This window comes from Physeter macrocephalus, chromosome 1 (assembly GCF_002837175.3).
Source record: "Physeter macrocephalus isolate SW-GA chromosome 1, ASM283717v5, whole genome shotgun sequence".
In the NCBI taxonomy this organism is placed as follows: domain Eukaryota; kingdom Metazoa; phylum Chordata; class Mammalia; order Artiodactyla; family Physeteridae; genus Physeter; species Physeter macrocephalus.
Window position 1 is genome coordinate 89,965,001 of NC_041214.2, and position 13,421 is coordinate 89,978,421.

The 13,421-nt window shown below is 40.4% G+C and overlaps 1 protein-coding gene across 1 annotated transcript in view; it reads right to left on the reverse strand.

Annotated features, from left to right (window-relative positions):
* Positions 1-4,235: 4,235 nt before the first annotated feature.
* UMPS (uridine monophosphate synthetase) overlaps positions 4,236-13,421 on the reverse strand; it is a 62,344-nt gene continuing 53,158 nt past the window's right edge. Inside the window, exon 6 of the mRNA XM_007114644.3 lies at positions 4,236-4,764. Within this exon, the coding sequence (XP_007114706.2) occupies positions 4,595-4,764 (170 nt within the window). The 3' untranslated portion in view covers positions 4,236-4,594. The remainder of the gene's footprint in view (positions 4,765-13,421) is intronic.

The window sequence follows — 13,421 nt, forward strand, 5'->3', positions numbered from 1 at the left end:
ACTCTCCACCTCAAATGGGAGGAACTGCTGAGTCGTAAGGCAAAGTGTATGGATTCAGGGAGGAAGGAAGAATGGGGACGTTAACAGAATTGCCACTTGTTTTGGTACTTTCTATTGAACCCTGGTAGCAATGAAGTTGTGACTGAGGGGGCAGGAAAGACTGGCTGCTGTCTCTTAGGATGGTATGGAAGTCCTTTTGAAAGTTTAGTTTGGAAACTAAGTTCTGTAATGACTGGGACGATGTATGTCAGGTTCACTCCCTGTGTTCAATAAATACTTGATTAAATGGTGAAAGAACATTATATGTATAGTATGTATCTGCATGTTGATAGAAAGGGGGACAAAGTTGAATGTATCTACCTTACAGAAACGGGATGAAAAGAGTAATAACAAAAGTATCAAATCTGAGGGTAATGACAGGGATTCTCGTCCTTACTCTGCCTGTAATTGGCTCTTCTGTAACCTTGTGTGAATCATTTCCCAATGGGACTCAATTTCATCTGTGAAATGGGGTGATCAGATTAGATGATCTCTAAAGAGCTTCCAAAATCAGTTTCCTAAGATTCTGGGATATAGTCACTGCTTCAGCGACTGACAGGTCCCATTTTTATTGGCCAGGCCCTGCTCTGCCTTGCACTCCCGGCCTCCCTCAAGGAGCCTTTTCAGAGGCACGTGCTCAGTGCCTCTCACTCACTGGTGTCGATATGAGTCAGAGCACTGAGGTGCACCATGAACACTCACAACCAGGCTGCTACAGCCCGACAGGGGATCACGTGGCTGGGCTCAGGATTCCTGGTTGTGACAGGCCTTTCTCAGGGCCTGTGGATGTCACTACCTGTCTCCAAGCTTCCAGTGTTACAGATGACAGTCTGCTACTAGTTGGATTCCTTTCACTTTCCAAGTATTTTATTCCTCTAGATGTTTGTAAAATTTCCCATCTTTGAAGTTCAGTAATTTTGACAGGATGTGTCCAGGTGTATGCCTTTGTCCACAACACCTGCCTAGAACTCACTGGGCCCTTTGCTTCTGCAGACTCACGTATTTTTTCAAACTGGGGAAAATTTCCTCAGTTATTTCTGTAAATATTTCCTGTCCTCCCATTGTCTTTTCCTCTTTATATTCAGGAATCTGTTCTGTAAGCCTCTCATCTACTCCCTCATTATTTCTTTGTCCCTTTGTTCTGAATTTTGGTATTTCTTCCACTTGATCTTCTTGCCCACAGATGTAGTTCTCAATATAATCATACCATCTTAAAATTTTTCCATCACATTTTCACATTCAAAATGAAAATTTTCATTTTAATCCCCCCTCCCCCCAACACACACAAATTGTCATCTTGTTTTTGTTATTCTGAAGCAGGTCTGCTTCCTGTGGCAGTTCCCCTTCACCAGAAGGCACCTATGCTTGCATTCATTCAGAAACATTTGCTGGGCCCGTTCCAGGTGCAGATACTGCACTGAACACAAGGTGAAATCCCTGCTCTCTTGGAGCTAACACCTGTTACAGGTGGTTTTCTTTGCTTTCCTCGCCTGGTTGCTGGATTTCCTCAGGTATTTTCTTTCTTTTGCCCACCCCTGGCGCGTAGCAGCAAACCCATGGTTGGTAGGAGGCCACAGACTGAATCTATGGGCCAGCATTGCACTGACCAAGATGGGCTGTCAGAAACCTCAGCTCCTCTCGCGGCAGAAACACCCAGTTGGCCCTCTGATGTGTACGCGCGCGCGCGCACGCACACACACACACACACACACACACACACAGAGACACAGACACACAGAGTGGGTACGCGCCCTAGTCCTTAGCCTCCCCACTCTTGCTCCTTGTGTCCACCCACCTCAAAGGAGATGATACCCCGTATCTGTTCTCTTGTTTGGAGCTCCTGGCAAAGCCTGTGGCGGTGCTTCTGGGCCTTGCCTACGCGGGCCCAGCAGCACTGTGCTAGGGGAGCTGGCTGAGTGTTGCGTGTCCTCGGGCTGCCGCCCTCACCCTCCGTGCCCTCTCCCAGAGACTGTAGACAGTCCGCATGACCACGAGTGAGGATGAGTTGGGTCTGAGGCCCCAGGCCTGTGTTGCTCACAAGCTGATCATGAGCTGATCCCTTCACTTTTCAGTGAAGTGACTATAGTTCTGTCGCTTTAAAGTAAGGAGAGCAGACCAGGTTTCTTAGGTCCTGCGGCACTACACATTGACTGGTTTATGCTCTACTAAACACCCAGAGTACTGGAGGTGGCCAGTATTGATATTCTCCACTCCCATTAGTTTTACAGATGTTGTTCTGGGCACCCTGTGAAGACTGTTCCCATTTTCTTCACTAGGGCCGGTGTTGTAAGCTCAGAGCTCATGCTCTGTAAATATTTCTTGACTGAGAAAGGGCTAAACTATTAAATGCCTCTCAAATGCTTCTATGATGAATAGTCCCCTCATAGGTCCTAGACAGCCAAGTTCTTCTTTGTCTTGTCTCAATCAATTTGTGCTCCAAAGTTTTGACTCCAGACTCTCTGTGCTGGGTTTAGTCTCAAGAAACATCAAAATAAGCTTAAGTACCTGTTGAAATGCAGATTTCCAGGCCTCGCCTCAAATCTGCTGAAACAGAATCTCTGATGGTGGGGCCCAGGTGATTCTTTGATGCTCCTCTGATTTCCCTTCAAGTTACCCAGAAGGGGCCCTGAGTGAGCTTCAGTTAACAGAACTGCTTATGGCAGGACTTTTCTCCTGCTCTCAGCAGGAGAAAGAGACCCCAAGACCATTTCATTGCAGAAGAAAAATGTGACTAACCAGGGTAGTGATGCTCTAAGTGTGGTCCCTGTACCAGCAGCATTAGCACTGCCTGAGAACTTGTTAGAAATGCAAACTTTCATGTCCTATCCTTGAACTACCCAGAGTCGACGCTGGAGCTGGGCCAACGTCTGATTTAATGAGATTCTGACGCATGCTGAAGTGTGAGAACCAGTGAGTCCATTAAGTGGGCACTTGAGACCTCAGGACATTACTGCAAAGGTCTCTCGGCCTTGAGGTCACCAGAACTTTTAACATAGCCAAGAAATTCCCGTAAGTTATTAGAAAAATTTCCACCTCTTCCTAACTTTCAGCTCCTCCAGAGTAGCCCCGAGGCCACACCTCTTCCATTTCCTTCCAGCCTTATTCCGTGATAATTTGCCTTTCCCAGAGGGAACTTCTCTGGAGCTGCAGCACTGGGACCCGAAGCTCAACTGGACTTCAGAGCAGAAGCTGTTAAGTGTAGACTCCAAGATAATCACCCGACTTGACCTAACAGGCTTCTATCTGACTCACGAAAGCTGAAGAGTGGGGCAGTCATATATGGGAACAGCTGTCATCCTGAGGAAATGGCAAGTGTCCTCTGACACCTGCCACTGCTTGTAGGCATGATCGAGATGAGAACGGCAAATCGGGAGTGTGCTGGTGGAATCAGAACTGAGAGCCTTCAAATGCAACTGCCACCTGGCCCTGCTCTAGAACCCCAGGGCCTTGAATGTGCAGCCGGGCCATTTCAAAATGATCACCTCAGCCCACACCCTTCACTCCCCTCCCTCTAAAAGATGCTTCCTGAACAGACCAAAGAAATATAAAAATGGAGAAAATCTGTATCAGTATCGGAGCACAGGAATTGTCTAGAAACTGAGAAGAATTTCTAGGAGAAAGTGCACTGGGGACCAAGTGAGAGGCTGCCTAACTGCCACACGTGTGAAGTGTCCAGCTCCACCAAGTGGAGACCCAAAAACTTCAGCTCTGTTGCTGGGCTCCTTTCTCTTCATTTCTAAACGTGAAGGCTGACATCCCTCTCTGTCAACGGCGTTTGGGACAATCATGTTGGATCCTCAAGCAAACCTCCAAATGAAACCTCAGACCTCTTGACGCTGCTGTCTTTTTTAAAAAATGAAGGAGAAGCTGGTCCATTTGTAATAGAAATAAGGCAAAAGGAATCAGTGACGGGTTCAGCACAGGTTTAAACTGCTGCCCCGGGGAAGAACTGAGTCAGAAGCCCTCTCCGTGTTGAAATGAAAGCCTGATATTGGCTTCGGGGGCTCAGCTACAGTCATCTCCTGTTTCCTGCCAGGCCCTCCGGTGAGTGAGCAACGGCGGTGCTGGGAGCCAGCACCACTTGGGACACCTGGGCTATTACCTTTAAGCAGAAGAGAAGGAGAACAGCTACTATTTAAATATTTTTAGGGTACCATATTAGACACAGAATAAAGGACACAAGAAATGCTGCACTGGTTTTAGCCTCTTTATGACCTAAAATTTCTGTCTCACGGCAATTCAAAGAATCAAAAAGTCTGATCTAGAGATGGGGGACTTCCTTAAATGTGGAAGATTCTAACAGGACAGGCCTGTGATTGCCTAACCAACATCAGTCTCAATAAAAGACAGCTTGAAGATGAACTGATTATAGTGACAGTGCAGTGATTATAAGTCACCGAATATTTCCTGTGTGCCATGGTAACTCCAGAAGTCATTCCACACAGGACCCGTGGAAGAATCCAAGCAGTATTAAAGGCTGCTTATTATTTCAAGCCAGTGGCATCTCAGGAGACCATGTATCTTCAAGGCCTTCACAAAATCGTATCCAAGACACTCAAACAGCAAGTCTACTCAAATAAGCTTCCCAAGCAGCTTTTCTGTACATCTCGGCTGCTTCCAGACGATCAGCTGATGTTGTTATGCCCCGGCCCACAATGATGATATCAGAACCTCGTTTGCCAATCACTTCTTGTGGGCTGTTGTATTGCTGGCCGAGATTATCACCTACAAAACCACAAAAGTTTGTTTAATTAATACAGGAAATCAGAAAACCTGTCATATGACTTTTCTGACTTTTCTGAAAGGTATCTAACCTGCTTTAAATAAAAATATGCTCTTGTTTACCACGCCCCTTCTACAGAGCAAGTGAATAAAAGCAGGTGAAGGGACTCCTTGGATTGGCCAGAGACCTCCACAGTGGGGATAGATACTAAGCAATTCCTTTTCAGTGTCTAATTTTAGAGCATTTATACTTTAACAGCATCAAAAACCAAAGAAATAAATTTCCTATGTTGCCAAAAAAGGTTCAGTAGCAAATAAAATACAAATAAAAATTGCCTCACAATTGAAGACAATTGTAGTGTACATCGCAGAAGCACTGTGACATGCTGTTGGAAAAGTCCTCACAAGGCATCTAACCTGACCACGTGTGTGAGCCAGCCTTTCCCCTCAGCCCCGCCAAGTGCTTAGATTATGTACAAACCCTAATTCTTAATTCTGGCTTTTCTGTTCTTTTTTTTAAAAATTTTTTATTGAGGTGTAACTGACTTGTAACATTAGTTTCAGGTATACATCATGATTTGGATACATGATAAACTGATCATCATAATAAGTCTAGTTAACATCTGTCACCTTACATAGTCACAAAACTTTTTTCTTGTGATGAAAACTTTTAAATCTACTCTTTCAGCAATTTTCAAATATGCTATATAGCTATATTAACAAAGTTGGAATACTGTACATTAAATCCTCGTGGACTTACTTACTCTATAACTGGAAGTTTGTACCCTTTGACTCCCTTCACCCGTTCCATCCACCCCTACCCCACAACTCTGAGAACATCCAATCTGTTTTCTGTTGATTTTAGGTTACACATATGTGTGATCATACAGTATTTGTCTTTCTCTGACTTATTTCACTTAGCGTAATACCCTCAAGGGCATCCATCCTTATTGTCACAAAGGGTAAGGTTTCATTTTTTTTTTTTTAAATAGATGAGTAATAGTCCATTGTATATATATACAACATCTTCTCTATCCACTCATACATCAGTGGGCACTTAGGTCATTTCCATATCTTGGCTATCGTAAATAATGCTGCAACGAACATGGGGGTGCAGATGTATCTTCAAGTTAGTGTTTTCGTTTTTTCTGGATAAATACCCAGAAGTAAAATTGCTGGATCAGATGGCAGTTCTATTTTTAATTTTTTGAGGAAACGTCATACTATTTTCCATAGGAGCTGTACCAATTTACATTCTCACCGACAGTGCACAAGGGTTCCCTTTTCTCCACATCCTCGCCAACACTTGCTATTTCTTGTCTTTTGATAGTGGGCATCCTTGTTTTGTTTGATCATACAGGAAAAGCTTTGATAATAGCCATTCTAAGAGGTGGGAGATGGTATGTCATTGTGGTTTTGTTTTGCATTTCCCTGATTAGCCATGTTGAGCATCTTTTCATGTGCTTGTTGGCCATATGCACATATTCTTTGGAAAAATGTCTATTCAGATCCTTTGCCAATTTTTTAATCTGATTTTTTGTTGTCATTGTTATTGAGCTGTATGAGTTCTTTATATTTGGATACTAACCCCTTATCAGACATATGATTTGCAAATATCTTGTATCATTCAGTAAGTTGCCTTTTTATCTTGTTGATGGTTTCCTTTGCTGTGTGGAAGCTTTTTAGTCTGATGAAGTCCCACTTGTTTATTTTTGCTTTTGTTTTGGAATCAGATTTAAAAAAATCATTGCCAAGACCTATGTCAAGCAGATTACCACCTATGTTTTATTCTAGTAATTTTATGGTTTCAGATCTTACATTCACATCTTTAATCCATTTTGGATTAATTTTTGTGTATGGTATAAGATAGTGGTCCAGTTTCATTCTTTTGCATGTGGCTAACCAGTTTTCCCAACACCATTTTATTGAAGAGACTGTCCTATCCCCATTGTATATTCTTGGCTCTTTTGTCAAAAATTAACTGACCATATATGTGTGGGTTAATTTTGGGGCTCTCTATTCTGTTCCATTGATCTATGTGTCTGTTTTTATGCAAATACCATACTGTTTTGACTACTATAGTTTTGTAATATAATTTGAAATCAGGGAGTGTGATGCCTCCAGTTTTGTTGTTCTTTCTCCAGACTACTTTGGCTATTTGGCATCTTTTGTGATTCCAAAGAAATTTTAGGATTTTTTGTTCTATTTCTGTGAAAAGTGCAATTGGAATGTTAATAGGGATTGCACTGAATCTGTAGATTGCTTTGGGTAATCTGGACATCTTTACAGTATTAATTCTTCCAGTATATGAGCATGAAATATCTTTCCATTTATCTTTGTCTTCAATTTTGTTCATAAATGTCTTTGTCTTATAGTTTTTAGTGTACATGTTTTTCAGGCCCTTGGTTAGATTTATTTGTAGGTATTTTATTCTTTTTGTTGCAATTGTAAATGGGATTATTGTCTTAATTTCTCTTTCTGATTGTCAGTGTATAAAAATGCGACAGATTTTAGACTTTGTATCCTGTAACTTAACTGAATTTGTGTATTAGTTCTAACAGCTTTTTTGAGTCTGTAAGGTTTCCTATATATAATATGCCATCTACAAATAGTGACAGTTTTACTACTTCCTTTCCAATTTGGATGCTTTTTGTTTCTTTTTCTTGACTAACTGCTCTGGCTAGGCTCTCCAACCACTAACGTGAATAAAAGTGGTAAAAGTGGGCATTGTTGTCTTGTTTCTGATCTCAGAGGAAAAGCTTTCAGCTTTTTCAGTATGATGTCAGCTGTGGTCCTGATTAGGTTGAGGTAAGTTCTCTCTATACCCACTTTGTTAAGAGTCTTTATCATAAATGGATGTTGAATTTTGTCAAATGCTTTTTCTGCATCTATTGAGTCTCTCTTCCTCCTTCTGTTTTCTTCCATTGTGCTATGATGACTTTCTTTAGTGGTATGCTTAGATTCCTTTCTCTTCATCTTCTGTGCGTCTACTACAGGATTGTGCTTTGTGGTTACCATGTGGCTTACATATGACAACTTGTATCCATAACAGTCTATTTTAAGTTGATAACAACTTAAGTTTGATTGCATTCTAAAGCTCTACATCTTAACTCCCTCCACAAGGTTTTATATGTTTGATGTCACATTTTACAACGTTTTATCTTGTATGTCCTTTAACTAATTATTGTAGTTATAATTATTTTTACTACTTTTGTCTCTTAACCTTTTAAGTGGTTGATCCACTACCTTTTTCAGTGAAGTTTATTCTTTCCTATGTTTTCTTGTTACTAATTAGCACCCTTTTTTTCAGCTTAAAGAAGTCCTTTAACATTTTTGTAAGGCTGGTTTAATGATGATGAATTCCTTTAGATTTGCTAATCTGGAAAATTCTCTCCTTCAATTCTGAATAACTCTGCTGGGTAGAGTTCTTTGTTGCAAGTTTTTATTTCCCCTTCAGCACTGTATATTATCATGCCACTACTTTCTGGCCTGGAAAGTTTCTGCTGAAAAATCTGCTGATAGTCTCATGGGGGTTCCCTTGTACATAACAAGTTGTTTTTCTTTTGCTGCTTTTAAGATTCTCTCCTTGTATTTAGCTTTTGGTGTTTTAATTATAATGTGACTTTTTTAAAAAAAGTTTATTTATTTATTTATTTATTTATTTATGGCTGCGTTGGGTCTTCATTTCTGCGCGAGGGCTTTCTCTAGTTGTGGCAAGCGGGGGTTTTTTTAAAAAAATTTATTTATTTATTTATTTATTTATGGCTGCGTTGGGTCTTCATTTCTGTGCGAGGGCTTTCTCTAGTTGTGGCAAGCGGGGGCCACTCTTCATCGCTGTGCACGGGCCTCTCACTATCGCGGCCTCTCTTGTTGCGGAGCACAGGCTCCAGACGCGCAGGCTCAGTAAATTGTGGCTCACAGGCCCAGATGCTCCGCGGCATGTGGGATCTTCCCAGACCAGGGCTCGAACCCATGTCCCCTGCATTGGCAGGCGGATTCTCAACCACTGCGCCACCAGGGAAGCCCTATAATGTGTCTTGATGAGGGTCTCTTTGGGTTCATCTCATTTGGAACACTCTGGGCTTTCTGCATCTGGATGTCTGTTTCCTTCCCCAGGGTAGGGAAGTTTTCACCCGTTATTTCATCAAGTTTTCTATTGCTTTCTCTCTCTTCTTTTGGGACTCCTATAATGAGAACGTCAGTCTACTAGATGTGTCCAATAAGTCCATTAAGCTATCTTCACTTTTTTCATTCTTTTTTGGTTTTGCTGTCCTGATTGGGTAAGTTCCACTGCCTTGTCTTCAAGTTCCTTTCTTTGCTTCGTCTAGTGGGCTTCATCTAGTCTGAACCCCTTTAGTGTATTTTTCAGTTATGTTATTGTATTCCTCAGCTCTGTGACTATTTAATACATATATTTTCCATCTCTGTTGAAGTTGAGTTCGGGAACATCTTTATCACCATTACTTTGAACTCTTTATTGGGTAAATTATTTATCTCCATTTCATTTAGGTCTTTTCCTGAGGCTTTTATCTTGTTCTTTCATTTGGAACATATGCCTCTGTTTCTTCAATTTGCTTGACTCTGGGTTGGTTTCTATGCATTACATGAAACTGTCTCAGCTGGTCTTAAAGGAGTAGCCTCATATATGAGATGAAACTTGTCATTCAACCCTACCCTAGCTCCTGGTTGTTTCTCAAATCTTTTGATCATCAAAGCAGCCTACTATATTTGTGATAGCTCTGAGTACCCGAGGGTATGCCAAGACCTATCAGTGTCCCAAAGGAGAGGGTCTCAGTCAGCTCCTAGATTCATTCTCTGATTGCCATGGCTAGGACTTCCAAAACTATGTTGAATAACAGTGGTGAGAGTAGAAATCCTTGTCTTCCTCTTGATCTTAGAGGAAATGCTTTCAGGTTTTTATCACTGTGGGTTTGTCATATATGGCCTTTATTATGTTGAGGTATATTCCCTCTATGCCCAGGTTCCAGAGAGTCTTCATCATAAACGGGTGTTGAATTTTGTCAAAAGTTTTTTTTCTGCATCTATTGAGATGATCATATGATTTTTATTCTTCAATTTGTTGATGTGGTGTATCACACTGATCTGTGGATACTGAAAAATCCTTGCATCCGGTGGGATAAATCCCACTTGATCATGGTGTACGATCCTTTTAATGTATTGTTGGATTCGGTTTGCTAGTATTTCGTTAGGATGTTTGCATCTATGTTCATCGTAATATTGGCTTGTAATTTTCTTTCTTTGTGGTATCTTTGTCTGATTTTGGTATCAGGGTGATGGTGGCCTCATACAATGAGCTTGGGAGTGTTCCTTCCTCTGCAATTTTTTGGAAGAGTTGCAGAAGGACAGGTGATAACTCTTCTCTAAATTTGATAGAATTCTACTGTGAAGCCATCTGGTCATGGACTTTTGTTTGGTGGAAGTTTTTTTACTCAGTTTCAATTTCAGTACCTGTGATTGGTCTGTTCATATTTCCTACTTCTTCCTGGTTCACTCTTGGGTGCTTGTACCTTTCTAAGAATTTGTCCATTTCTTCTACATTGTCCATTTTATTGCCATATAGTTGCCTGTAGTAGTCTCTTATGATCCTTCGTATTTCTGTGGTGTCCTTTGTAACTTCTCCTTGTTCATTTCTAATTTTATTGATCTGAGACCTCCTTTTTTTCCCTGATGGGTCTGGCTAAAGGTTTATCAATTTTGTTTATCTTTTCAAAGAACCAGCTTTTAGTTTCACTGATCTTTTCTATTGTTTTTTTCATCTCCATTTCATTTTTTCTGCTCTGATCTTTATGATTTCTTTCCTTCTACTAACTTTTGGTTTTGTTTGTTCTTTCTCTAGTTGCTTTAGGTATAAAGTTAGGTTGTTTGAGATTTCTGTTTCCTGAGGTAAGATTGTATTGCTATAAACTTCCCTCTTTGAACTGCTTTTGCTGCATCCCATAGGTTTTGGATCATTGTGTTTTCGTTTTCATTTGTCTCTAGGTATTTTTTAATTTCCTCTTTGATTTCCTCAGTGATCCATTGGTTGCTCAGTAACATATTGTTTAACCTCCACATGTCTTGTGTGTTTAACCTCCACATGTCTTGTGTTTTTTATGTTTTTTTTTTCCTTGTTGTTGATTTCTAATTTCATAACGTTGTGGTCAGAGAAGATGCTTGATATGATTTCAATTTTCTTAAACGTACTGAGGCTTCCTTTGTGGTCCAGGATGTGATCTATCCTGGAGAATGTTCCTTGTGAGCTTGAGAAGAATGTGTATTCTGCTGCTTTCAGATGGAATGTTCTATAAACATCTCAATTAATCTGGTCTAATGTGTCATTTAAGGCCTGTGTTTCCTTATTGATTTTTCTGTCTGGAGGATCTGTCCATTGATGTAGGTGGGGTGTTAAAGTCCCCCACTATTATTGTGTTACTATCGATTTCTTTTATGGATGAAACCTTATATATTGAGGTGCCCTTATGTTGGGTGCATATTTATTTACAATTGTTCTATCTTCTTTGATTGATTCCTTGATCATTATGTAGTGTCCTTCTTTTCTCTTATAACAGTCTTTATTTTAAAGTCTATTTTGTCTGATATGAGCATTGCTATTCCAGTTTTCTTTTGATTTCCATTTGCATGGAATACCTTTCTCCATCCCCTCACTTAGTCTGTATGTGTCCCTATACTTAAAGTGGGTCTCTTCATATTTACACTAATATGTATAAAATAGATAACTAATGAGAACCTGCTGTATAGCACAGGGAACTCTACTTCACTTTGCTGTAAAGTAGAAACTAACACAACACTGTAAAACAACTATACCCCAGTAAAAAAAAAAAAAAAAAAAGAAAAAACAAACAACTCAATTAAAAAACATTTGAGCATACAACTCACCAAAGCAAATATACGAATGGCAAAAGAGCACATGAAAAGATGTTTAGCATCACTAACCATTAGGAAAATGCAGACCACGAGGAAATATCACTACCTACCCACTAGAACAACTAAAATGAAAGATACAGCAACAATACCAGATGTTGAATAAAGATGTTAAAAAAAAATACCAGGTGTTGGCGAACTTGGGGAAAAACTGAATCACTCATGCATTGCTGGTGGGAATATAAAATGATACAGCCACTTTGTAAAAGAATTTAGCTGTTTCTTTAAAAACCAAATATACACATGCCATACAACTCAGTAATCATACTCCTGGGAATTTATGACACAGAAATGAAAATTTATTCCACACAAAAACCTGTGCACAGTTATTCACAGCAGCTTTATCTGTAATAGCAAAAAACTGAAAACAAGTAAGATGTTCTAAACAAATGATGGTACATCCATACCATGGAATACCACTTGGCAATAAAAAAGAATAAACTAGACATGCACACAAAAATAAAAAAATAATAAAGTGGGTCTCTTGTAGACAGCGTATATACAAGTCTTATTTTTGTATCAATTCACCCAGTATATGTCTTTGGGTTGGAGCATTTAATCCATTTAAATTTAAGGTAATTTTTTTTTTTTTTTTTTGGCAGTACGCGGGCCTCTCACTGTTGTGGCCTCTCCCGTTGCGGAGCACAGGCTGTGGACACGCAGGCTCAGTGGCCATGGCTCACAGGCCCAGCCACTCCACAGCATGTGGGATCTTCCCAGACCAGGGCTCGAACCCGTGTCCCCTGCATCGGCAGGAGGACTCTCATCCACTACGCCACCAGGGAAGCCCAGTAATTATTGATACATATGTTCATATTGCCGTTTTGTTCACTGTTCTGGATTTGTTTTTTTTAACATCTTTATTGGAGTATAATTGCTTTACAATGGTGTGTTAGTTTCTGCTTTACTATATAAGTCCATGCCACTCTCTCACTTAGTCACAGCTTACCCTTCCTTCCCCCTCCCTATATCCTCAGTCCATGCTCTAGTAGGTCTGTGTTTTATTCCCGTCCTACCCCTAGGCTCTTCATGACATTTTTTTTTTCTTAGATTCCATATATATGTGTTAGCATACGGTATTTGTTTTTCTCCTTCTGACTTACTTCACTCTGTATGACAGACTCCAGGTCTATCCACCTCATTACAAATAACTCAGTTTCATTTCTTTTTATGGCTGAGTAATATTCCATTGTATATATGTGCCACATCTCCTTTATCCATTCATCTGTTGATGGACACTTAGGTTGCTTCCATGTCCTGCCTATTGTAAATAGAGCTGCAATGAACAGATGAATGGATAAAGAAGATGTGGCACATATATACAATGGAATATTACTCAGCCATAAAAAGAAATGAAACTGAGTTATTTGTAATGAGGTAGATAGACCTGGAGTCTGTCATACAGAGTGAAGTAAGTCAGAAGGAGAAAAACAAATACCGTATGCTAACACATATATATGGAATCTAAGAAAAAAAAATGTCATGAAGAGATTAGTGGTAGGACAGGAATAAAACACAGACCTACTAGAGCATGGACTTGAGGACATGGGGAGGGGGAAGGGTAAGCTGTGACGAAGTGAGAGAGTGGCAGGGACATATATGCACTACCAAATGTAAATTAGATAGCTAGTGGGAAGCTGCCGCATAGCACAGGGAGATCACCTCTGTGCTTTGTGACCACGAGAGGGGTGGGATAGGGACGGTGGGAGGGAGGGAGA